At 43.4% G+C, this 27,736-nt stretch overlaps 1 protein-coding gene across 1 annotated transcript in view; it reads right to left on the bottom strand.

Annotated features, from left to right (window-relative positions):
- LOC119863238 (guanylate cyclase soluble subunit beta-2-like) overlaps nt 1–27,532 on the bottom strand; it is a 35,655-nt gene extending 8,123 nt beyond the window's left edge. The window contains 14 exon segments of the mRNA XM_043505095.1: nt 2,303–2,466; nt 4,568–4,717; nt 6,232–6,389; nt 6,829–6,977; nt 8,027–8,347; nt 9,271–9,487; nt 10,417–10,520; nt 15,058–15,160; nt 15,878–16,074; nt 19,262–19,361; nt 20,149–20,309; nt 22,928–23,022; nt 26,718–26,791; nt 27,476–27,532. Of these exon segments, the coding sequence (XP_043361030.1) occupies nt 2,303–2,466; nt 4,568–4,717; nt 6,232–6,389; nt 6,829–6,977; nt 8,027–8,347; nt 9,271–9,487; nt 10,417–10,520; nt 15,058–15,160; nt 15,878–16,074; nt 19,262–19,361; nt 20,149–20,309; nt 22,928–23,022; nt 26,718–26,791; nt 27,476–27,532 (2,050 nt within the window).
- Between the last annotated feature and the right edge of the window lie 204 nt (nt 27,533–27,736).

Below are 27,736 nucleotides of genomic sequence, written 5' to 3'. Positions count from 1 at the left end.
TTTGTAAAGACAAACAAACAGACAAGCTTATTTTGCAGCTAACTCCACTCCCTGTGATGGTTGAGCTGTGTTAATCATGGATTCTCTTTTGCTCCCACTTGCAGGAGCCAGGGCAGCAGACGGTAGAATGGAAACAATGCATGCCTCTGCTCAGACAAACACAGCAGTGTGAGCCATGGGACTGCTACCATTCTACGTCCTAGGCTGGAGTGTTTTGCTCAGGAAAAGAGACTCTTCCCAAGAGGCTGTGGTGCCATTTTGGTGATAATTGGGGAGAGGAGATGGCAATTTGAATCTACTGCTTACGTCATGTTTCAAAACATTAATAGGTCCTTTTTAATTGTCTGTTTGCTCCCTCCCGCATCCGCAATCCTCTGCTGTAGCTTCAGACTCTGTAATCCCTGTTCCCCACTTTGCCTTGTCTCTGTGCTGCCCATTTCCCCTTCACACCCTCTTCTTTCTTTGGTCTCTTATTCCTCTGCAACTATTAACTCTCCCCTCTGCCCTCACACCACACCCTTCTACATTCACTTAAAAAAACCCCAATTGATTAAAAAGAACTTGTAACATTTGCCAGCCATCACCTTAATCCCTCTGCTTATAGGTTACACCTTTATCCCCAAGTCCGTTGTCTGTAGTGTGACCAGATTTCCCTATTTTATAGGAGCAGTCCCAATATTTGGGACTTTTTCTTATAAAGGTTCCTATTACCCCCTACCTCCTGTCCCAATTTTTCACACTTGCTGTCTGGTCACCCTAGTTGTCTGTCTTGTCTATTTAGGTTGTAAACTCTTCAGGGCAGGGACTGTGTTTCCATTTCTAACTTTTCAGTCTTCTAGAGCTAAGGCCTAGATCTAGGTCCATCTCTAATCTCTAGGTATTTGCCATCTGTAACTTCTCTATTTCTACTATTATTCTTTGCTGCTTGTTTCATGATGAAATTAACTCTTGGTTCCCATGACTATTATAGCATCTAAACGTTATTTTTTAAAAGTTACCCTATTACAGGGGTGGGCAAACTTTTTGGCCCAAGGGCCACATCGGGTATGGAAATTGTATCTCACAAAATTGGGGGTTGGGGTGCAGGAGGTGGTGAGGGCTCTGGCTGGGGTTGGAGTGAGGGGGAGAGGGAGAAGAGCTCTGGCTGGGGGTGCAGTTCCTGGGGTGGGGCTGGGGGTGAGAGGTTGGGGTTGCAGGAGCTTGCTTCAGGCTGGGACAGAGGGATTCAGAGGGCAGGAGGGGGATCAGGGCTGGGGAAGAGGGTTGGGGCATGGGAGGGGCTCAGGGATGCAGCCTCTGGGTGGTGCTTACCTCAAGCAGCTCCCAGAAGCAGCGGCATGTTCCCCCTCCGGCTCCTACATGGAGGTGTGGCCAGGCGACTCTGCACGCTGCCCCATCCTCAGGCACCACCCCTGAAGCTCCTATTGGCTGCAGTTCCCGGCCAATGGGAGCTGCAGAGGCAGCGCTTGGGGCAGGGGCAGTATGCAGAGCCACCTGGCTGCCCCTACATGTAGGAGCCAGAGGGGGAACATGTCGCTGCTTCCGGGAGCCATGCAGAGTGGGGCAAGCCCCCAACCCCACTCCTTAGCTGGAGTGCCATAGATCCCACTGCCAATGGGAGCTCAAGGGCTGGATTAAAACATCCAGAGGGCCAGATGTGGCCCCTGGACCGTAGTTTGCCCACCCCTGCCCTATTATCTCACTTCCAAGTGGCAAGAATCTTAAGTCTGAAGTCCTCATTAGCAGCCACACACACACGAAAAAAAAAAAAAGATACTTGGCCATAATGATGTAAATTACTGAATTTTTTTGAGGTTCTTGCCTTTGGGCTTCTAATGAAGAAAATTTGGATTATTTGTTTCGTAGTTGAATTGAGCAGGTTATAGTATAATTTTCAAGAATATAAAGACAACATCCATTACATTTGGTTACAAACAATTGTATTTTAGTCATATAAAATATTGTCAGTTTAAAGTTATTCCCTAGAAAATGTAGTTTGTGCTGACCTTAAGCCTGATTGTCAGAGATATTAAGCACCAAAACTGTAATTTAAATCAGTGGAACTGCAAGCACCCAGCACCTCTGAAAATCAGGCCCTATGGGACTAAATGACTGTTTGAGATGCTGTATTAAACGTTAGTTTGAGGACATAGATTTCTAACCTAAGGCAAGGATATAAGTATGTGATGTATGTGTACTGTAGGAGGCAAAGGTACTCATATGAAGTATGAGTTTTATGTTGATCAGAGAGAAATATCATTGTGCATCCTATATCTGGATTAAGACGTTTCTCTTAGCTTACCCATCTGATCCATGTGACTGGAGTGCTGCTTTTCTGCTCTCCCCATGATTTCATTCTCAGTAGCATATAGATTCTGCTTCAGGATATAGGTGGTCATTTTTCCTTTGCCTTTCACCTCAATTTATCCCCTTTCAACTATTTCGAAGCCTTGATTTTGTAGATATCTGCACAATGGAAGACATGGGACAACCATTAGGACAAAGAAGTCTAGGCAGGATTTGGAGTGAGAAGGATGAAGGAAAAATTTTGCAGAACAATATTTGTAGGGTTGGGTGCATTTTTAGTGCTGTTTTTGTAAACAGAACAACACTATCAAAACAAAAGTTCATTGTTCTAATTAGGGTTGGCCTAGAGGCTAAGCTTCTGACCTGCAATCACTTTTACACATGCTTAGCTTTACACAGATGATTAGTCTCATTAATGTCACAATGAGCAGATATTTATCATGTGAACAGCCTCTCTTATATTTTGTACTTTCCCCTGGCCTTTACATAGGAGCATCAAGCTTAGACCCCTGTCCTGCAAATACTTACGCACATGCTTACCTTTATACACATGAATATTCACAATAAGAGCCTAACTTAGACGCTCTTCTGTAAAGGCTGTTTACGCTGGGAAAGTAGAGAACAGAAGAGGCGCTGTTTAAATGTTACATGATTGTTCAAACTTACTCAAGACATTTCTCCAAAGAGGAAGGTACTCAAGCCCCAATCCTGCAATGTGTAGTGCCTGGGCAGCCAGCTGCATGCCAGAAAACACCAATGACCCCACCTGACTTCCACCCAGGGGCAGCAGCCTGCCCATCCACTGCATGTCACAGGATTGGGACCTAACCAGTCTGTCTTCAGTTGCATCTTTGGCCATGGTGGGCAAAGTTCCCTGTTAACATAACGTGCAGTTAAGCATAGAAAAGTGACCCTGTGAAAATAATGGGAGGGTCAATATTTGTGGCTCGAAATCAACTGTGCTCACTTCACCGGTAAATCTTTTCCCTCCGTGCAAATCCTGCACATTTAGTCTCTGCTCTTCTGGCTCGTGCATCATCACCAGTAATAAAGATTTGGCAGCTGAAATGTAACAAATCTGTTGATGATGCATGAGTCAGAAAGGAATCCAGCTCCCGCTACCAAAACTGGTTAGCTCTCCAGTGCGAAAAGGAATAGAATATACTTGGTTAGTACAGTTAGCAAGTGTGCTCCTGAGGATGTACTGTATACGGAGCAGTTCTGTTTAGTTAAGACAGTGTCATTTGTATAAAGTTACATTTCAGATTATAACTGTTCTTTACAGTAATTATTGACAGGGTGGGACATTTTGAGTCTTTAAATGTAGAATGTTCATCACGAGAGTTTCCAAAGTTCCATATTTAATCGGAAGCCACACATAAATTTGTATCAGGAATGCAGAGTTAAACATCCCCTAGTTGTTTAGCTTATTTGATAGCATCTCTCCTGTGCTACATTAAAACAAGCAATACCTTCATCCCACAAATTGCTTGTTGTTGGTTTCTGGCAGGAAAATCTTCTTGGATTGAATGCATAAAAATCCTGATGGGTATTTAGGTAATGCAAGTGGATTGGGACTTCAGGTATTTATTTGATTGTGAACTTCTTTGGTTTTCATGCATGAGTAGACTGGATTATGATTATGGTCCATAACATCACATTTATGTTGACTGTCAACCCAATCCTTCAGCTCTTACTCAGACAAAGCTGTCATTAAATACCACAAGAATTTTGCTGGGGGTAGCAATGAAAGATAAGACTCTTTATTCATTATTTTGGGGTAGGAAGTGTTGCCATGTTAAAAAGCTATTCATGTAAATTACTTGTTGCTCTGAGAGGCAGTGTGGCTGAAAAGAAGCTCCTAGTTGGGGACCGCACCTTCTTCACCCTGTCATTGCAGAGCTGTGACTATATGCCACAATCAAACCGTGTATGTGCAAAGTGCTTGTAAACAGGCACTTTGTGTGGGTGTTGCTTGAGCAACGGGCACTGTTGCATCACAGTTTAGGCACTCAGATTTAAAGTGTATCCCTCAGTGAATTGTTCTGAGATTATTAGTAAGTGTGAAAATGAAACTTTATCATGTGTGTTTCCAGATTGAAAAGTACTGTGAGCTAAGTGGAGTTGGTGTTCCTTGCCTACATTGGCTCTCGTCCAAGAGAGAAACTGTTTGTGTTATTAATGCTATAAGCAGAAGAGAAGGAGGAAAAGAATTCTGGGTTGTTTTGGGTCTCATTATTATTTAACCTTTTGACACTACCTGAACGCTGTTGGGCTGAGATGGATTTTGTTAGGAAGTCCATGACTTTCCATCCGAGAAGCTGTGTTGACAGTGTCTCCAAACAAGCAATACCTGGGCATCTTCTCACCAACCACTCCAGCCAGAACTGGTCCAGTGTGGATCCCAACTCTGATCTGTCAGTATAAAACCAACATGATATTTTGAAAATCATATTGGCTCTTCATCCCGATCATCAGTAAGATGTCAGCAGCCCATCCCCATCCACCGCCCCATTGGATAGTACTGAGCAGTCTCTTCCCCCATTCTGGGAACTAAGTAGCCGTGCTAGAAAGACCATTGAAGACAATATGTGTAGTATATTTTGGAAACTCCGCTTTTAAGGTACAGCAAGTCTAAAAAATTGTCTTACGGGTTTCCAGAAAAAGGAGCTGATATGACAATTCAGCAAACAATGGAAGGAGGACTGGCTGCATCTTCTGGTGTTCTCTGTATAGCACGCTTCTATTTCTGGCACTGCCAGACTGGGTGGATAGCTGGGCAAGTTCCATCCAGGTATTCAGTATCAGTGGGCACAGTATCCTGTTGATTTCAGTGGGAAATTGGCACCTGTTCACACCAGGGCTGAACTTTATCTTGCATCTTACTAGGTAAAGCCTGAACCTGCCATGTGGCAATTAAACTGGTACAACTCCCAGCAGTAGCATCATATTGAAAATATACCCAAAGGGATTTAACCATTGACCAGTGTAAAAAGTGTAGCTTTTTACCAGCATTTGAGGTCTGTAATAAGACTTGAAACAAGAAAACAAATCAGAGCACTCTTCCACCAGAGAACAGATGCACGCAGCTCAACTAGGGTGAAATTCATCCTATGCAAAGGGCTAAATTTCACCTATGGACAGTAGCCCATTGCCTAATGGAAACTGTATCAATGTCTCAGAATACACCTTACTTCTACGCATACAACATGTGTCATTCAATCTACTCACACTTAGTTTTGTCCTCTGTAAACTGGATGTTATCTCACTGCTTTGTTGTAAATTATTGTCAAAGAAAATACTAATAAAAACTGGTTATAGAAAACGCCCTGCATTCTTCTTTCTACAATACTATTCCCTCCTCTAGATTAGGCATTGGTCCTTTTTGGTAATAGTTCACACTGCATTTTTATAGTTGTGCAGTAATGATTTGTAAAATGGCTTATACTTTCTCAACTAATAGGAAAAAAGCCACAGCCCTGCCCTGTGTTAAGCAGCTCAGACAAAGGAGAGGCAAGGTTGGAATAAATCAGGGTCAACTATTTTTGTTCTTATTCGGGAGCCATTAACTGACTTGCTAATTATGTACAGACACAGATGCCAATAAAGATACAGCAGATCCTAATGGACTTGCTCCTGCAAGCTAATGAACATGTGCCTAAGTGCTTTGCTAGATTCCAGATTAGTGCTCGGCACCATGCAGGATTGAGGCCTAAAGGCCCAATTTCAGCAAAGCACATAAATGCATTATTATTTGTATTACCATAGCACCTCCAGAATACAAGTAACAGACCATGCCCCCTTTGGGCCAGGCACTGTACAAACACAGCATGGGACCTAAACTCTTGCTAAAGCTACTCATACACTTAGACTGTGATTCAGCAAAGCACTTAAGTGCAGTACTTTGTATCAAACTGAGTTCACCTGTTTCATATCTGAATAGGCTCTCCAGTGATTGGGTTCATCACCTCTCTGGCAGCAGTTCTCATACCCAATGCAAAATTGGCCACTCTTATTGCATGACTGGCAATAGGTACTGGGACTCCTCCAACTACCATGTATGCATCGCCTATTGTTTCAACCTGACAGACAAGGGAAAAAATGCAGTAGTCAGAAAGGACCTGATTCAAAGCCCATTGAAGTCAATGGAAAGGCTCCTGTTGAGTTCACTGGAAAGCAAAATGCCCAGTCCTGTAAGGTGCTGAGTGCCTTGCTCTCCCATTGAAGTAACTGGGGGTTGGATTCATTAGCTGTCTAAACACTAGCTGTATATGAAATCTTTTTTCATAAGTTTTATATACTTTCCAGTGACAACTCTCAGTCCCTGAACCTTCATGGTTGGGAGAGTAGGGAGGTGGGATGCTCCCCCAAATTTTAATTTCAAAAGTTTGACAATAAGGCAAATTGTGTGTTGTGGTGATAGCCATTCTTCTACATTTTAGCCTCTCTTTAGAATTGCAAATGTGGGAAACAAAAGTGCACTAAAGAACAGCACTGAACACAAGTAACAGAAACACTTACTTTATACACGTTGTGAACACTGGTTAATCGATCAAACTTTGAATACACTGAATTCAGCATGTTCACGATTTGGATAGGCTCACAGGCTGAGCAGATATTTGTGAATGTCACTATATCACTGAAGAGAATCGTGCAGGAACTAAATTCCCCTGAGGGAGAAAACAGATATGAGATGCATATTTCTTTATAAAAGCATCCACTGTTATTGACTACGTCAATAATAAAAGTTGACAATAGATTTCTGTAATCTCCCAGACAAAATCCTATTGACTAGTTTGAGCCAAAGCACACAGAATTCAATTGAAAGACTCCCATTGATTTCAATGGGCATCAGACCAGGCCTAAAATTAAGAACCTAAAATGCCCAAATTGCATTGAATTTCCATGGGATGTGGGCACCTGACTTCAGAAGGCTCCACTGAAATCCCAATCTGAATATTTAAAGCTATACTATCATAGATGGCCACATTTCAGCTGTATCTTTTATCTGTTTGCAATATTCTTCTAATCCGTTAGCTGGGTTTTAAAAAAAATATGGTTCCTATAATGTACTTATATAAAACTATGCAAATACCCCAGTGACTATGAACAGACCTCTCCCATTAAGACTGCTGGACGGGACCCAGAATGTCTTTTACACCTTGTTTTGAAAAATATCCATTTTTCAGCAAAGAGTTTAAGTAACTCTAAATTCAAGTTCACAGTTTTGTGCAGTCAAATTCTGAAGCTCAGCTTTAAAGGCACAGACTAAATTGGTGCATGTAAATTAGGTAGATGCCAGAAGTTAAGGGCAGTGTTAGATGGCCATTTGATTTGCATGGGCAAATGTTTTTTGCTCATACAACTGCAAATGTTTGACCACCTGCTTAAGTGTTTTGCTGCATGGGGCTTATGAAATCAACCTTTCTTGTTTTAGTAGTTACCAGCTTAAAATCAAAAGAACATATAATCCACAAGTGCACATCTTACCCTCACGTGAAACCAGCCCTGCTCTTGATTGGTGATAGAGCATTCACCCTCTCAGAACTGCACAATTTTGCCTTTGGGGTTAGAGAATGGTAGTGGTGCATCTTCTTATTCAGTGACTGGGGAAGGGAATGCCCATGGAATACTCAATTATAAAGGCAACTGAAAAGTTTTTAAGGCCAGCCACACTGGTTGAACCTGAAGAGTGTAAGTGATAATGAAGGCCCAGTACCTGCTTCCACCTTTTTGCCCTCCTTGAGCAGATTGGCTACATGTTTCGGCAGCATGGCATACAGCAAGGTTTCTGTTTTCTTCTTTTCAGCCTCTAAGTTCTTTGAGAGGATCCTGAGCTCTTCCTTCTTTCGCTCCAGCTGGTTGGACAGCTCTATCTCTGCCAGACGCTGCTGGTTCAGGAAAATGAGGTCCCTTGTTGTGTCATGTTGTGCAATGTCAGAAATGTGCATCTTTTGTTCCTCCAGCTCCTCTAAACTGCGGAGCTTTGGTGAACACAGGTACATCATGCACTGTATGGACTCCATCCAGATCATTTGTCCTTTGAATAGAAAGGCATGTAGCATTTCCAACACATTTTGATTTACTTCCCTACATATTCCCTGCCTGAAAGCTTTCCCAACCTGTACATGAGTCTACAATAAAATTAACAAACAATTCAGCTACGGTTAATTTTTCAGACACGTGCAGTATTACTTTCCTCAACACACTGAGACACTTTAGGGGAAATCCTGAAATACTTGGCATTTTTATAAACTAACATAGAGTCTGCATACACAAGCCAGGGTTAGTATGTGATTGTGGAATATACAACGGTTGGGCATGATGCAAAAAGAAACAAAAGCATATTCCTAAAAAATTGCTCTCATTGTGACCTCTAGTTGAGTGGCTCACGAGCTGTGGAACACTGGTGGCCAGCACAGCACTTGCTGGTAATCCATGGAGAGCAGGCTGGTCAAATGATATTGGCTCTTCTCTTTTTTGCCAGGAGTTTTTACAAGCATCCAGGGTCTTCATAGAAATATGAGCCTGGATACCAGTAAAAAACTGCTGGAATCAAAAAGAAGCCACACTAGCTGTAAATAAGCATTAGGGGCAGGATTTTAAAAAAAACACTTAATCTCTACAGTAAAACTTCAATGGGAGCAGAGTTAGGCTACTGCTCAGTGCTTACAAAAATCCCAGCCTTGCATATTGCCTTAGAAAGGTCACACAATTGTGACTGGGAGCTTGATTGGGACAGGAGGTGGCCTACGAGAGAATCTCTCCCTAAGGTTTGCTCCACACTATGACCGATTTGATAAAGTATGCTCTAGCCATTCGTTGAGGGACACGTAGCCCAGTTTTCCAAAAGTAAAATTATAGTTAAGAAAATTCAACCTCCAGGCTTTTCAGCTACTCCTCTCTGCCTGGTTATCCCCCACATATGCTGGGCAGCAGTAAAAAGCAGCTGTAAGTTAGTACCTCGGAGCTTCAGCATGGGTTGGTTTCTCCGTGAGTCAGGCAACATTTCTCTGTGTGCTCTGAGGACAAATTGACTGTTGATAAATTTCCTTATGCTGAAAATGGTGAAGGTAACTTGTGGATGGACGACAGTAAAGTATTTATCCACTCTGCCCCCTGGTCGCCGTAGTCCTGGCACAAACTTTTGAATGGTCACACCTGCCTGCTTGATCCTTAGCTAAGGACAGGAAGGAAAATCATAAACCTGGGTTAAAACTAAAAACTCTTTCAAAAACAAAGGAATGGGGAGGGGAGAGGGTAATTTAAAACCTGTTTAATTTTGGATTGAGTAAATATGTGTCCAGCCCCTCACTAGTCTGAGACCAGGGACTACTGCTTTGATATCTCAAGAAAGACTGCTCAGGGTAGCATCCGGGGTCACACATTCAGAGTCCAAGCTTCTAGCCTGAGTCTGTCTGAGCCCACTCCCCACCCACGCCCAATAGAAACTAACTTAGGGAGTTCAAGGAGGGGATAGAGACCTAGGGCTGGGAGGACTCAAGGTGAGGTGACAGGAGCTCAAGAAATGTGCAGTCCTAGCATTTCCACAGCTGCTGAGGGTGGGGTAAAGTCTATGGATCTGGGCATACAGATAAGGTCAGATCTTTTCACAGGTGTCCTTGGGAGCAGATCTGAACTCATCTGTATGCCCAGATCCATAGATTTCAATGGGGTAAAATGATGTAACTTCAGCAGTATTTAGCTCAGTTTAAGTAGTACTTCTTGCACAGCTACGTGGGAGGCAGGCAGCAATGGTGCAGTAAAGCCCAACACAGAGATTCATGATGGTTAACAATGGGTGCCCCTAGGGTACCAGACACACCGTCCTGATGTGCCATTGGCCAGTGGGAACACTGACTAAGATGGCAGGTGTTTGCCAATTCTAATTTTAATTATGCACATGCAAATATCAAGACAAAATGTGATGTTCCTTCATGTCCAACATAAGGCAAGAGAGAGAACAATTAAGGTCAGATCCTCCGCTGCTGTAAATCAGTCTAATGCCAGCTTTCATGACGTCCATGGCAGCTGAGGATCCAGGCCTTAGATTGTTTTCTCTGCCATAACATCTTTAGCTACAAGCTTCCGACCAGGAGGCTGTCTTACTTCTTCATCAAACACAATGTGGAAAGGAAAAGCATTGCAGAATGTTCTCTCTTCCACCCAAAGCCTCTCTGGATAAACTGGGTCAAAATTATGTGACAGGTTCCCTGCAAAAAAACAAACACAAGGAATGAGGGGAAGACTTTCAAAGGCACAGATGGAATCTGGGCATGGAATCTTAACAGGAATTGGGAGCATACATGCCCTTTCTGCCTTTGGAAAACTCCCTTCATTCAGTGCTTAATTTGCTAATTTTTTACATTCATAACTGATGCAGCAAGCTGAGAGGTGCTCAGCCCTGGCATAAATTAAGCACTGCCCTCAGTCCATCATACTCTGCTGTACAGTTGGTCAAAAATGTATCTCTATTTTCTGTGAAAAGCCTTGAGGAACATATTTTTTATTTTTCATCAACGTTTATTGTGGATTTTTTGGGGGGTCAAAATATGTATGTTGTCAGACTTTCAACAACCCTGAAAGATTTCAACAAACATGGACATTTTTTCACAATTTTTTTTGATCAAAAAGACATTTTTCATCAAAAAATGTTATCCAAGATCTTTCAACCAGCTCTAATCTATTTTAATATGGAGAGAAGCACAGTCTAATGATGAGGTTTTTAATATTGCCTGAAATAGGCTGAACTTCGTTACTTAATCCCTGTGACAATGAGCAGAAACTTTACCTTGTCCCTTGCAAATGCAGAGATCCTGGCAACAATCTTATCTAGGTGCTCCAGGCACAAACCAAAAAAAGGCATCTGCATGCAGAGGAAGTCAGAGACTGCCTGAGAGAAAGCAGGTCCTTGCATCTAGACAAAAAGGCCCAGAGCCTCAAAGGTATTTAGGCTCTCAGTGTCCATTGATATCAGTAGAAATTAGGAACCAAAATACCTTTGAGAATGTGGGACAAACTGTCTGTTGTGCTTTGTTTTCCTTGACTAAAACATAAGCCCTCGCTCTCTGGAACAGGAGAATTGAGTATCTAAGTGTGTTGCTTGAGCTTCTTCGCTGCCTCACAGTCATTAATATAAATGAACACGGGCGAAATGGATTTTAATTTCCCAAATTAAAGAAAAAAAGTCACTATCAAACTGAAAAGTCACCTCAGAGGCCAAGTTTCTGCCCACAGCAGTGTTTTATGGGCAATATATTAAACCCCTGAAATAGCATTTGTGAAGAAAATGCTGAGAAAGCGCTTGGTCACAGTAACATAAATACCCTTACCGTTGCTATACAAAGCTGCACTGTGTAATGCTGAAGGCTACTTCAGTCATTTTTGATACGGCATTTTTTCATAACAAAACCTTTTGGATAGCACAGAGAAACATTGTCAACAATGCATTTGGCCAGCTAGTAGCAGCAGTAATTGGATGGGGTGCTTAGAATCCTGCAGATGACAAAGTGTGACTAATGGCCTGTTTTTCTAGTTGTCAGTGAAAGAGCTCACACTGGAACCACACAGCTTCTCCCAGACATTTAGAACTGCCACACAGCCGGGAATGGAGCGGGAGTGAGGGGGCGGGGGAGCAGGTTAGCACATTAGCCTTTCACCTCTTCAAATCCTGACTTAAAGGCGAACAAGATGGGCAGTTTCATCCTAGTTACCAGCAATGCACATTTTAAAAATTGCTGCACAATTAGCTGGCTTGACTTATGAGAGTAGCTAGACTGGAGTATCAATGCGTTACAGGCCAGAAGTGCGGCGTGCTGGCAGAGCGGTATATGGAGAGTGTGCACAGCCCGTGCCCCTATTGTGCTTGGCTAAAGCAGTATTACTGCTTCACTGCCATGAAATTCATTCACAATGCTTTCAGTGCGTATGAATTTGGACATGCTGTAAGGTGCCATATTCACAGTCCTCAAGAATGAGGGCCTCTGTTTATCCACGGAACAGGTACAGCGTGGGTAGCAGTAAAATAATCTACCCAACAGTACCTCAGAACTGACCTGGGTGGGACCCCCGCTAAAGTAGGAAGATAATTAATTCTTCCTGTTTATTCCAGTCCTTGACTTCTCTTCAGAGCCTGCCTGCAAGGTTGTGTTGGTGGTTATTGTGGTGTGGCCACTTCACACCGGGACAGCAGACTGGGATCAAGTCTGTTCACATTGGCCACAGAAACACCCCTAGAAGTGAAAGCCTTTCCATGCTTCTATCAGTCTCCTGCGTGCAGGGGTGCTCAAAAAATTTGTGGGGGTGCTGAGAACCAGTGAACCAAACTGTAAAGCCTGCCTATAATGGAAACCACTTCAAGCCGGGGGGTGCAGTAGCACCCCCAGTAGCCCTAGTTCCAGCCCCTATGGCTGAGTGGCCAGTCCCATTTCACTATAGTATTTTTAAAATAATTTAAACAGGAAAAAAAATCATAAAACTCCCACAATGAGTATAGAGACCCAGGCATCAAGTTACATCAATGAAAATGAAGAACAGGGTCTGAGGCAAATAAAGTAATTGCAAATTATGGTCTGATCATATTTAAACAAGAAAACCTCTCACCAAGTCCAAACTCTGCTATCCGTACATAAATCAATGGTATCATCTGGACTGTTTTCCTGCCTCCAGTATTTATATTCATAGAATCATAGAATCATAGAATATCAGGGTTGGAAGGGACCCCAGAAGGTCATCTAGTCCAACCCCCTGCTCAAAGCAGGACCAAGTCCCAGTTAAATCATCCTAGCCAGGGCTTTGTCAAGCATGACCTTAAAAACCTCTAAGGAAGGAGATTCTACCACCTCCCTAGGTAACGCATTCCAGTGTTTCACCACCCTCTTAGTGAAAAAGTTTTTCCTAATATCCAATCTAAACCTCCCCCATTGCAACTTGAGACCATTACTCCTCGTTCTGTCATCTGCTACCATTGAGAATAGTCTAGAGCCATCCTTTTTGAAACCCCCTTTCAGGTAGTTGAAAGCAGCTATCAAATCCCCCCTCATTCTTCTCTTCTGCAGACTAAACAATCCCAGCTCCCTCAGCCTCTCCTCATAAGTCATGTGCTCTAGACCCCTAATCATTTTTGTTGCCCTTCGCTGTACTCTTTCCAATTTATCCACATCCTTCTTGTAGTGTGGGGCCCAAAACTGGACACAGTACTCCAGATGAGGCCTCACCAGTGTCGAATAGAGGGGAACGATCACGTCCCTCGATCTGCTCGCTATGCCCCTACTTATACATCCCAAAATGCCATTGGCCTTCTTGGCAACAAGGGCACACTGCTGACTCATATCCAGCTTCTCGTGCACTGTCACCCCTAGGTCCTTTTCCGCAGAACTGCTGCCGAGCCATTCGGTCCCTAGTCTGTAGCGGTGCATTGGATTCTTCCATCCTAAGTGCAGGACCCTGCACTTATCCTTATTGAACCTCATTAGATTTCTTTTGGCCCAATCCTCCAATTTGTCTAGGTCCTTCTGTATCCTATCCCTCCCCTCCAGCGTATCTACCACTCCTCCCAGTTTAGTATCATCCGCAAATTTGCTGAGAGTGCAATCCACACCATCCTCCAGATCATTTATGAAGATATTGAACAAAACGGGCCCCAGGACCGACCCCTGGGGCACTCCACTTGACACCGGCTGCCAACTAGACATGGAGCCATTGATCACTACCCGTTGAGCCCGACAATCTAGCCAGCTTTCTACCCACCTTATAGTGCATTCATCCGGCCCATACTTCCTTAACTTGCTGACAAGAATGCTGTGGGAGACCGTGTCAAAAGCTTTGCTAAAGTCAAGAAACAATACATCCACTGCTTTCCCTTCATCCACAGAACCAGTAATCTCATCATAAAAGGCGATTAGATTAGTCAGGCATGACCTTCCCTTGGTGAATCCATGCTGACTGTTCCTGATCACTTTCCTCTCCTCTAAGTGCTTCAGGATTGATTCTTTGAGGACCTGCTCCATGATTTTTCCAGGGACTGAGGTGAGGCTGACTGGCCTGTAGTTCCCAGGATCCTCCTTCTTCCCTTTTTTAAAGATGGGCACTACATTAGCCTTTTTCCAGTCATCCGGGACTTCCCCCGTTCGCCACGAGTTTTCAAAGATAATGGCCAAGGGCTCTGCAATCACAGCCGCCAATTCCTTCAGCACTCTCGGATGCAATTCTTCCGGCCCCATGGACTTGTGCACGTCCAGCTTTTCTAAATAGTCCCTAACCACCTCTATCTCTACAGAGGGCTGGCCATCTCTTGCACTTTGTACAGACAAAGTCGCTTCTGTCCTGTGGAAGAAAGACAAACATGGCACATCCAGTGCAGGTCACAACAGCTGAACCCCCCCCTTCCATATCACCTACCTACTATGAGCTTCCTCAGAGACGTTGGCAAGATGTAAGCCTCACTGGGCTCACTCCAGGCGAACTCCCAGGCAAACTCCTGCTGTGAGCTGCTCTGCTGTCCCCGCTGCTCAGCTGGTTCGCTGCCGCGCCATTTTAGTGAACACAAGAACCAGAGGTGGCCACAGGATGTTTTGAACTCTCTCACTTGTACATCCGCAAATGCCAAATGGCATGATATTTTTATTTTATATTTATATTTTATATTTATATCCCACAGGCTGCCATCCTCCTGAGAATGTGTCCATTTGTCTGCACAGCTGAGCCCCATATCTCATTATGATCACTGTCAATGGAGGTTAGTACACTCACCTTCCCCAAATTTCACAATATCCCAGTGGGATTTCTTTTCTGGGCAGCACGAGAGAGCAGAATAGTTCTCCTTCGTTGTCTGAAAAGCTACGGCTAGTGCCTTCTGGAGAGCAGCAGTCAAAGAGAGGAGAATGTTTGCGTGTGTGTGAACGATTCATACAAACTGTACATTTTAACACACTATATTAAGACAACATTAAGGCTGAATTGTTAAGCACTTAAAAGACAGGAAATGCTAAAGCTAAGGTTGCACTTATAACCTTCACTTTGCTTCATTGTGCACAGGGCCGTCTTTAATTACATGATCCCGTGCTCTTTCTCAAATACAATATATCACATCGTTTTAAATTATTATTTATTTAATTGATTATTCAGTCTCAGATGTGAACTCTAACCTGTGACTTATCCAGAGCTTTACAGGCCTGATGCCCCACTGCCTTGCACCTGGTGTAGATCTTACATCTCTGTGAAATACGTTCACTTTGCCCTCATTTTACATAGGAGCAAGATAGACTCAGACTCACCATCCTCAATCCAGCTCTAAACTGAAAGGGAGAATGTGTGGATTTTTTGCATTAAAACAGGTTTCAGAGTAGCAGCCGTGTTAGTCTGTATTCGCAAAAAGAAAAGGAGGACTTGTGGCTCACTTCAGCTGTAGCTCACGAAAGCTTATGCTCAAAAAAATTTGTTAGTCTCTAAGGTGCCACAAGTCCTCCTTTTCTTTTTGCCTTAAAAATATCTCTTGTAAATTAAGAGAAACCAGACAGGCACAGAAAACTGTAAGTAAACCTCCCTCATTTCCATACATGATTTACTGCACCTCTTTATCTTTGTGGGAGTCTCCACTTTCTGGATTTGTTGTCTTTTTGGTTTTTCTCTTTGGCCTTTTAGTCTTCTGCAGAACAAGAAATATCACATGCTCCTTTTTCCCAGTGCGCTCCTTTTCTTCACTCTGAGTAAGAATTTCCATTGTCACTTCACTGTTGAAGAAGTCTTTGGCAACGGACTCTATGATACCTGAATCAGAAGATTTATATGGTGACCTATCTGTGTTAGCAAAACTTTTTAGGCTCCGTATCTCTTTTCTTCCTTGCCTAAGTTGTACCTCTCAGCAATCTCCACCATTGTTTTATTTATACTCTCTAATATATTGGTTTGAAAGATGTCACACAAAGTAACATTATAACCTGATTCTACATTGATTTTGACTGCTGCAATCCCACTGACATCAGTGATTCTGAAGACCATATTCTTGATTCTGTTATATCAGCATAAATCCTAAGGAACTTCAGTGAAGGCAGAATTCCTCCAAATTTACACCAGTGTAACTGAGATCAGTCTCTGACTCTGTATTTGGCCTGGAGTTAAAATTGTTCATAAAGTGCACCTTGTAGGTAAAGGTAACTTTTATTATTCTGTTTCTAGAATGAAAAAGCAAAATGGGTGTCCTACCCCGATGGAAACCAATGAGCATAATGTTCAGCTGACATGTTAGATCTATGCAGATTTCTATCTGTCTGTGGTATTTATAGAGTCCCCGTCCTAGTAGTCGCTGGGCACCAGTTGTGTGACCCTGCAACAATTTGGATTTTATCAAGTTAACAAAGCCACCCACACAAACTAATAATCATATGTTCCCATTTTGATTCCCACATGTGGAAACAATGTTGCCCTTTAAAAACCCAGTATCTCATTACTACTGTCTCTTCAAAAGTGGGTGGGACATGGGACTTACACACTTCATAAGATCCTGTATTTCAGGTCTGGCCTAAACACAGACATTGCAGTGGTTTAACTAAAGAGGTGTTTTTCAATTTACCAATGCAAGCTGAACCAGTTATAAACCAGATTTAAATCAAATTAAGTGTGTCCATACAGGGGTTTGCACTGATTTAACTAAATCAGTTTAAAAACATACCTTTAGTTAAACCAGTGCAACTTTGCACATAGATCAAACCTAAAGTCCTGCACACACTCTATGGCCCCCATCAATTTCCTTTCATGAGAGGAAGGGAGCCCCACAGCTGCTCTGAAAGGATCTCCTGACAGGAAGCTCAGGGAATGCTCATAAAATTGTCACCCCTCAAGCATTTGTGCTTTTCTTCTCTGTGGGAAGAAACAGCTTAAGGCTCTTGTCCATTTTCTACCCAAGCACTAATCAAAGTTCAGAGGCATGGGGATGTGCCAGTTGGGGGCAAAAACTGATGATGGAGTCTGGTATTTTCTTTGATGCAAACTTGCTTTTAACAAGCAATGGGAAAGGTCCTGCTCTTCCAAATGCAGGGTGAACCAGAAACAAAAGAATAATTTCTTAACTTACAGTCCCAAGCCTCTCTAGCCAACACCAGATCTAAAACATTCATCTGTAGCTTTTTCCCAGGTCATACACACAACAGGCTGTTGCTTTTGTGCTTTTTGCCTCATAGTCTGTCTCTTTGTTCTGTGTCTGTATCCCAGCTTGTCTGTTTCACATACTCATCTGATGGGAACAATTATGCAGTGGAACATTCCACCTAGTGCTTAATTTGTGCCAGGGCCATGGCACCTCTAGGCTTGACAGTTCATAGCCCTGGCACCTCTGGGCTTGCTGCATCAGTTTTGAATGTAAAAAAATTGCTTGAGCTCTCGCACCTAATTGCTTGCGCCCCAGCACCTCTTTCGTTACAAACTAAGCACTGCTTCCACCTAGCTGGGGCTAGTTTCTGGGCAGACTCTATTTAGGCCTGTTTTAGGTGTCCCCAATCCACCTGCCTTAATTATCTCTTTCCACTGTCTCAAGTGAAGGGTGCATTCGCACATCAGTTTTAACGCAACCTAGAACAAGATTTAACCCAACTCATAACAGTACATAAAAACCTTAGAGGGTCCAAATACTGTCTTTGAAGTGCACCAAATAAGCCAAGAAGGGTGGTCTCAACAATAAAGCCTAGGACTAGAGTCAGGCAGACTGGATGGGGCTCCATGCCACCTTAGTGCCTCATGGGAGTTGTAGTTTGGATGCCTCATGGTCCTATTCTCCCCTATCGGGTAGACATCTCCCATGATGCACTGAGGTGAGAGCAAGAGGAGAGACCATGGTGTATCATGGGAGATTTAGTCCAGCCCGGGAGCCTGGCTCATAGAAGAAACTAGGGGCATGAGAAACCACGTCAGCATTTCTGTGGGAGAAAACTATTTTCTGACCATCTCCACTCTCACATTAGAGATGATTCCAGACCAAAATCCTCAATCTGAGCATCGGGAAACTTGGAGATGGATTCACAGCTGAAGTTTATATCTCAGGCCCACCTCAGGCCCACATTAGTCTCCTCCCTCCCATATTAAGCAGCCAAATATGGATCCACCAACTTGCACTGGAGATGATCTGCTAAAGCAGAAGGAAAGGAAGCTACTTCATCTGAATTCAGAAGCTGAGGTTGAGCACTGAAATGTTTTCTTATTATTATTTATAGAGCACTGTCATTAGATATGCTGGCCCTTTAAGGGAGCCTACAGACTAAGTAAGGCCCTGGTTCTGGTTCAGCCCATAATTAAGATAATTCATTCATTTGTAGGCCAGGAACCATGTGACAATTTCCACACACACACCCTTTGTTTTGGACCTTTGTAATCTTCTTGTAGAAGCCCTTGCAGTTTGGCCAGCAGGCTAAACCACATTAACTACCCAGTTGCTGAGGGGAAACTGAGGCACGGCTGTATCTGATGCTGGACGAGGTAAGTAAGCAATTGCACAACATGCCCCAACAGTATAAGGCACTTTACAAACAAGAAGACTGGTCCCTGCCCCAAACACCTTATAATCTAGACAGACAATGTACTGCTAAAGCAACATGGAAAACAAAGTGACTGGTGGCATTCAATACATGTTCTGTTGGTCCCACCATTTTTGTCTAACTCCCTTTTAAACTAAATATTCCAGCATCCTTTTGTTAATGCTTCATGTAGGGGAGTACTAAGAGTCATGGGCCTTTTGCAAGAAGTGTGTCTTAAGGAACGGTTTCAAGAAGGAGAAGAGTAACGTGCAGCTGGAGAAAAGCATGAAGGGGCTAACTTTTCAAAAGGGAAAAGAGAGAGGAGCAGAGAGATGCAGGAACTGAACATGGCCCTGAAGGTGAGGACTCAAAGTGCTGAAGTCCCAGGGAGCCCTGGGTGACAGATATCTGAGAGCACATGATGGCCTAGAATGAAATAATATTGGTTTTACCTGGGACAATATGACACAGGCCTCTCCTGTCAGAATAGTAGTGAAGTAACATTGCCCCATCTGTCCTCTTTTCCACGCGAAATGATGGTGCATTCATTTCCTAAGTAAGGAGACGAGAGAACCCAGTACACCTGCATAGTCATCTGTCCTAGAGATGTCATTGAGCTATGCTGATTTATACCAGTTGAGGGTCTGGCCCACTATTTCATCAATTACTTCAAAGACATAAAGACTTATCAGCAAACTGAAAACTGGCATGAAAAAAAAATCAAACCTGTTGGACTAGGGCATTGTCTCTTGTTTGCTTGAGGGATTTTTGGTTTTGCACTCTGAGTATTTGTTCATGGGATGCTGGGGTAGGTTCAGCACATTCCATCATTGCCATGCCATTTTAGTGAACACAAGAACCAGAGGTGGCCACAGGATGTTTTGAACTCTCTCACTTGTACCTGCAAATCTGCTGTTAGGCATTTAGGGGCAAATCCTTCCAACACATAGAAGCACACTCCTTTGGCAGAAGAACCACTGCAATGCTGTTGCAAAGGGGAGAGGTAAGCCTTGGGAAAGCAACATAGAGAGGGGTGTACAGCTCCCTTGGGGCTTCCAGGGTGGCTACCTCCAGGGGGACTTGGGATGGACCAGAGTGGACACGAGAAGGGCAAAGCTCGAGGATCTGGCAGTGCCATGCGGAGATGGGTTTTTAAAACCCTTTAGGGTGGAATAGCTTGAGACTTTCAATTCCACTGCCAGCATGTGGGCTGATGGGGAGGATTCCCCATCTTCTTACAGGAGCAGGATGGTAGGGAGAGGATTTCCTCCATAAAGCACAGAACTAGAAAAATTGCCAGGGAGCAGAGAAATTTACATCCACAGAAAGAAGACAGTACCTGGTAAGACAATGCAAGGTAACTATGAAGGGCATCTAGATTCTCGATAAATTCGGTTAGATTCCCTCCCAAAGTCTGTAGCATTCGATCATAGCCAGACATCTTACAGAAAGTAAAGAAATATTCTCCAAAAAGTTTCAGCACTTCGTCTTCTGACACATCTGTGTAAAAGATGTTCGGATTTACAGCTGTGCAATGCTATCTATACCCTGTGACCTGACCCAACCTTTAAGGTCTGAAATGGACACAGGCAAATGGCCAAGGCCCCCACGTGACCTATTATAAAAATTATTATGATCTGGTGGGTAGAGCTGGATGAAAATGTTTCTGGCAACTAGTTTATTTGCTGACAAATGCCATTTTGGCCAACCCAAAGATATTTGCAAATTTGTGTCGAGTTTGCCAGATCGTTTCAACGGAACCAAAAATTGAAAAAAATGTTTCCGACTGGAGTCACAAAACAGATGGAGGAAGAAGTGGTTGGCTTCTCCTTAGAAGCTATGGCCTAGTGCTTAGAGCTGTCTTCTGGATTTGGCTTCAATTCCTTCCTCTACCTGATAGGAAGAAGAGATTTGAACTTGTATCTCCCACATTGGAAGACAGTACCCTAGGCAGTGGGGTACACTGTTATGGGTCTCCCTGTCTCTCCTGTTCCACTTCTTGTAAATAATCAACAGAGCAGGGACTGCAGCTTGGTTGTCCCAAATCCAGGTGACTATCCTAACCACCAGGCTAAAGAGTCATTCTCTTTCCCTGGCCCAATGACTATTCGTGAATAAGTATGACTTGCCACTGTGAATGACAATAAATAGTCATTGAGTCAGGGAAAGAGAATGACTCTATAGCTTGATGGTTAGGGAGCTACTCCTGCAATGCAGGACACCTAACTACAAAACCCTTCTCCACATTAGGAAGAGGAGGAATTGAAGCCAGGTTTCCCCACATCCCGGGAAAGTGCCTTTACTCCTAGGCTAAAGCTTATAAGGAGACCACTACCTCCTCTTCTGCTAGCTAGTTTGTGAATCTAATCTGCTTTTACTTTTGTTAAAATACCTGAAATTGAAACAAAAAATGTTGAACTGGGCTTTTGAAATTTTTTCCAACATTTCAATTAATCAAAAATTTTCAAAATTCTCATATTTGATTCAATCTACACTGAGACGTCAGTGAACCCAAAGATCCATTATTCACCCAGATCTACTGGTGGGGACAGTTTTCAGAGTTATGTCTATTTTTGACTTTAAATATACCAGACATTAATGAAGCTAGCAAAGAGATATTATGGCCACATCTACAGCAGAAAATGTTGGCTGTGGTGTATGTTGGTGGAATCCATTACCTTCAGTGGGGTTAATCCTGGTTTACACTAGGGTAAATGAGTTTGAAATCAGGCCCTAGAATCTAGTTCATTTAATTTATGCTGCTTGCCCTCCACTTTATCAGGCCACTGTTTCCTTAATATCCCTGTGTTTGTTGCCATGTTGATTAAGCCGTACTGTCAAGGCTGGTACTAAACAGAGCTGTGGATTCCCTAATCCCCAATAGTAAAACAGCTCTTTCGTGGATAAGAGAAACAGATAAGAGGTATCAGGATGGAGTAATTTAAGACCATGTTGACTCCTGGGGTTAGTATCGTGCTACACATCCTACATCCCAATATAGCTGCCTGCAACAGCCATGCTTTAGACCAGGGATCGCAGTGAATTTTTCTACATTTAAGAAAAGAGAGAGAGAGAGAGAGAGATGGCTCTCTTTTGGGACTGTAGTTTTCAGTAACCCACCAGCTAGGCCCACCCTGTTCTATAGCACCTCTTATCCAAATGCCAAGAGAATAGTGTATCATCTGATCAGTGCCTCATGACAACAAAGCTTGCAAAACTTAAATGTGTGAAAGTCTCACATCTCACCTCAAATTCACTTGGCGAGAACCTCGGAGTCACTGCTCTTATGAAGGTTTGGGCAGAAGGGGGTAAAGCTTTGTGCTTAGACCTGAGAAGCCAGTGGCCCTCTTTCCTCCAGTCATCCTCTCTCCCCTCCATCCCCAGCAACAGCCTCTCTCTGGAGAAGCCACAGGGACGTCTCCAAAGCCCTCTAATGTAAGCAGGAGGGTTATACTGGGGTATCCTCTGTAGGAGGCTGGAGAAAACAAGGGGCCAGCTCTGGGGATTCCTGGAGTTCACTGATCTCCAGCCTCCAAGTGCATTTATGGGGTCACTTCCCACTTCCACAAACAAATAGCAAGGTTCAGTTTGGGAAGCCCTTTGTGAACAAACTGCTGCAGATCTCTCTCAGCCCCAGCGCAATGGAAAAGCTCCACAGGACTAGCAGCTCCCTGGCTGGCCCCTAATGCAGCTGCTCTGGGGAGCACCCAGCACTCGGAGACAATCAACTCCAAAGTGCTGACAAATGCAGCAATGTGCAGCAGGCAGGCTCAGCGCAAAGGCTACCAGACTTGCAGGGCTCCTACCACCCCCAGCCAGGCACTCCAAAAAGAGGGGGCTGAGCCATGGACCAGAGCTAGCTGGGCAAGGAGGGAGAACCCACTGCCTCATCCTTCTCCTACACACCTTGCACACTCCTCATGCTACGCAGCCCCCAGGAGATGTTGCATGAGCCCTACCAGAGCTTCCCCTTGTATAGTGCAGCTCCACAGTGCATCCAGTGGGGGGCGCATTGTGATCTGGCCTCTTGGCCAGCCAGGGACAGTGTCAGTGTGAAGAGCACTGAGTAAATGGTCAGTGCTCAATAAGCCAGCAATCAGGTAATGAGCAGTCCTTACCCAGGATTTTGCAGGCTTCTTGGATCAGCTTCAGAGTAATAGCGTCATCATACACAGTGTAAGTCATGAAGGTGTCTTGGACCTCTGCCTGTGTTCTGAAAAAACCCGGAAAATTAAGATTTATGATAACACAGAAGGGAAACCACTCAGACTGGTCACTGCCTGAAACCAATCCATCCATCAACAGAACTGAATACAGTGAAACTAGACCAGAGTTACCGAGAAAGAAGGTTCCAGCATATTCCAAATCTCCATATGGTTATGTGAGCAAGTCCCCAAGAAGAAACTGCAGCAGCAAAGCAGAAAGTCACTGAATGCTCCCAATTGTTCCTTGGCACGTGAGCCTAGAATTTCCTGGAGCCGGGTCTGAAGGAGCACAGAGGGGAACCTGAATGCAAGGGAAGAGTTCCTCTGTGCTGGCCATAAGAAGTCTGGTTATTAAAACTTAAAAGCGGGTGGAAGAAGATAGTCACATGGTCAGTGAGGAAGGAAACTGTATTAATGCTTAATATTTTAGAGAAGGGGCTTCAAACCAGTTCATCCTAGGCCCTTTCCTCACCAGTGCAGAGCTAGATGCTTGTTCTTTGGGAGAGGGGGACAAGAGGAGAGGGCAATTCCTGCCTGCTCTGGTTAAGAAAACAATGTAGAAACCAACAAACAATTTCTATATTCAAAATATGTTATTAGCTACCATGATTAGGGACTGTTTGTATCACAGCAACAGCTAGTGGCCCTGAGTAAGATCAGGGCCCCATTGTTCCAGGCACTGTACAAGCACATAGTAAGAGAGAGTGCCTGGCCTGAAAAACTTGCAGCCTGCATAGACAAAGAATGAGAAGAGGATAATAAGCCTGTTTATTTTATAGGTGGGGAACACAGGCACAGATTAAGGACAAGATTTTCAGGAATTCTACACTTTGGGTGCCCAATTTAAAGACACTTCAAAGGGGCCTGATTTTCAGGTTGGACACTGAAAATCACTAGTGCCTTTTGGAAGCTCTTGGCCTAAGTGATTTGACTACAGTCACATAAGAAGCCTCCGGTAGAGGATGAGATTTGAACCTATGTCTGCTCAATCCTAGCCCACACAACAAGCCTTTCTCTCTTAGGAAAAGCTCCCTGTGTAAACAGGACCTAACATCACTCCCCTCTATAAATCAGCCAGTAGCAGTAGGCAGTGGGAGTATCTTTCCCAGCCCTGAAGAAGAGCTCTGTGCAGTTTGAAAGCTTGTCTCTCTCACCAACAGAAATTGGTCAGTAAAAGATATTCCCTCACCTGACTTGTCTTTCTAGTCATGATATCAGTCAGATTTGGTGACATGCACAGTACATTCAATGTTCTTCCCAACCCAGCCACCAAGGGTTGGTTTACTTTACTTTGACTTTTTCTGTTTCTGACTTTTACTGTTGCTTTAGTGAGCACCATACATGTGCTCAGCTCTATGCAAACAATAGAGAAAGAGACAGTCCCTGTCCTAGCGGTCTTTCAGGCTTCTCCAGTGCTTTATTTGGGATCATGGATTAGTGTTCGCGCTAGTTTGTGCCCCTTTCTGCTCATTCTCCAGAGTTTTAAGCGTGTTTCCTGTCCTCTATTCTGTGAACTGCTATACTGTAATCCACTGCACTGGGAGATCTCTAGAGTATTGTATCACTTCACAGGATGCATTAGCATTATTGTATATGAGTCCTGTGTGGTGAACATTTAAAGCAAAACCATTTTAGTAGCTAATAGTGGAAAATTGGAGAACAGTCTGACTAACTTGGGTATTTCTGGCAGGCCTGCAGGCAGAATGCAAGTAAATTCTGAACGATAAAACTATTATCAGCCCAACATAAGAGGAGTTGCCAGATTTAGACAGTGATGTATGTGAGACCCAACATAAGCATGTGTGTGTGCTGAAGAGAGCCAAAAAAACTCTGCAAATGTCACAGTACACTCTGCTTCGCTAGAGCAGGCATCAGAGGCCAAGAAGTTGATTCTTGAATCTTTGTGCAAATTGTGATAGTTCAAACTTGCATCAAGGGCCCTGTCTATTATTTCAGATCAACTTCTGCTCCCAGATACACCAGTGTAAATAACTCCAGATTTACACCCATGTAACTAAGTTAATTTGGCTGTGTGTCTCATCTTAATATTAGGTTAAGCAGCACTTCAGGTCAATGTGAATGTTTTTCAAGGGAATGGAAGTGCATGCCATGCAAACCACCTGATCTAACCACCACAAACAACCATCTGATCTATCATTTCAGAAACTACAAGTGTGAGAACTCACTATTAATGTTTCCACTAGTATAGGCATTTCTATGGTGCTCGTTGCTGTGGTATTTTATAATTTAGTATTCCTCATGAACAAGACCACTTCCAAAGACAAGGTAATGAGCTCTCTTAATAATATGCTGTAAAGCTTATGAGTGTTTCTCCCTTATTATACATTTAGTCTTTGTGATCTCGTAGCACGACTATTCCTCCTAGCTGTGAAATAGGGCTGTACGGAGGTAACCTGCATGAGATTTCCATTATGGAAGCTTTCCCATTCATTCGGGAAGATGTGATCACCACTCCCTAGTCACAAATATCCCAGGATCTGCTTAGACCTTGGGAGATCTGCTAGAGGCCCAGCACAGAACCATTTGCATGGAGACCCTGTGTCTCTGCACTGGCTCCAAGAAGTCCTGGTTCTTCGCTCCCTACCCCAGGGCCACACAACTCTAGTGGTATGATGCTCCAAGGTTGCCCCTGTCCACCATTGCCTCTGGCGCTCCTCCTCCACACAAAAGAGGAAAGGCCGTGGAAAGTCAATAAAACAACATGAAAAGTGGCTCACTTTAAGCTATAAAAAAGGGGGATATGATAGAGGTCTATAAAATCATGACTGGTGTGGAGAAAGTAAATTAGGAAGTGTTATTTATTGCTTCTCATAACACAAGAACTAGGGGTCACCAAATGAAATGAATAGGCAGCAGGTTTAAAACAAACAAAAGGAAGTATTTTTTCACACAACATACAGTCAGTCTGTGGAACTCTTTGCCAGAGGATCTTGTGAAGGCCAAGCCTATAAGAGGGTTCAAAAAAGAACTAGATAAATTTATGGAGGATTGGTCCATCAATGGGTCTTAGCCAGGATGGACAGGGATGGTGTGCCCAGCCTCTATTTGCCAGAAGCTGGGAATGGGCAACAGGGGATGGCTCACTTGATGATTACCTAGTCTGTTCATTCCCTCTGGGCACCTGGCACTGGCCACTGTCGGAAGACAGGATACTGGGCTAGATGGACCTTTGGTCTGACCCAGTATGACCATTCTTATGTTCTTATTTATTGTTGCCTAATCCAACAGGTAAAAAACCAAGTCTCACGCTTCCATTGAAATTACGTGGGGCTAGTTTTACAGTATGTGATAAATGATATTATGATATACTAGAAATGAATTACAGGAGGGAGAAGGTTAAGGCGGCAGAAGGTAAGGGCATTATGTATCTCAGGGACAAATCGCTCTCCGGTGTAACTCCTCTGGCGTTAGTAAATAACATTTTGGATGAATTTGCCTCTCATGGGCTCTGTTCTGATTTATGCTGAACACAACTCCCTCAGCTGCAGCGGGGATGTAACTCAACCCAGAATTTGGCACGCTCGGCTCATAATTAATTGTAGCAGTGAAACATAGAGCTGTGTGGGCCTGAATTGTATTTATAATGGTCAACAGGACACAGTCAAATTTTAATCCTCTTTGGCGCCCATGATGGAAGCCCCAAGTCATCAGTACTGCTCTTTTTAAAGGATCAGATACTTACTTGAGTTTTTCCCATGTCTCTTCACCAAATTTCTCTATAATTAGAGATTTCAGGCAGGTGTTGATAAATCCGTACTATGGGAGAGAAGACATTAGCATTATGCCAATTGAACATGGGAAAAGAGCCCTTAATGGGCTGGTTAAGTAAAATGAAATGACAACCCCTTTGGGGAAACAATTATGTCTTTCCCCCATTTCTTGTTAAGTTTGTTTATTTAATAGCACTGCTCATTCCTGCCTTCATGCAAAACTCCCCGAGACTTGTTCTCTACACAGCAGTAGTTCTAGTTTCCATAGAGAAAACATATTAACTAAACTTTAAAGCCAGCGTGCAATTAAGAATGGTTACAGAAAGTTGTTTTCAGTTACTCTGAATTCTTTTGGATCATGCAGCACTGATATGGTTAAAGGATAGATGAAAGCAGGAAATTAAAAGCGCTTATGTCAGCCTGAAGACTTGACTGAAAGACAAATATATTTTAATCATAAAATACAGTATAGTTAGTGTTTAAATCTGATCTGAGAAACTAGGTATTGAACATAAAAAGAAGAGTAATGCTGAAAGACACTTACCATGGTATTGCTGTCTGCTCGCTGATTGTGCAGGGCAGGTGCTCTAGGTTGTGCTGGAGTGAGTGAGTTGTTTTATCACACCAGCAGTGAGAGCCTCGTTCTTTTAACAGATCAACTTAGACTGTCTAGAGCCCATCGTACACAAAACAGAAAGATCCACAGGGAAATCAGAAACTAATAATTTACCTGGCCATATATCCTCTCCAAGCAGAACTTCGCATTACAGCGCAGAAAGTCCAGCATGGAGATAATCAGAGGAAAAGTGGTGTTTAGGCTGAGGTGGAAATGATTATTTTAATGTAAAATCCTGAAACTGTTCCACTGGCTCAGCCTCTCGTACAATGCACTTGAACTACAGATTCAGGGAGTTTGTTGATCACTCGTTTAAGCCCTCTCCGGATAGGGATCAGTGCTATCTGTTTGTATCTGTCTTAGGTGCCTTAGAAA

This window comes from Dermochelys coriacea, chromosome 1, assembly GCF_009764565.3.
Source record: "Dermochelys coriacea isolate rDerCor1 chromosome 1, rDerCor1.pri.v4, whole genome shotgun sequence".
NCBI lineage: Eukaryota > Metazoa > Chordata > Testudines > Dermochelyidae > Dermochelys > Dermochelys coriacea.
Note: the sequence above shows the minus strand (reverse complement) of the source record. Positions and strands in the feature narration are given on the sequence as shown.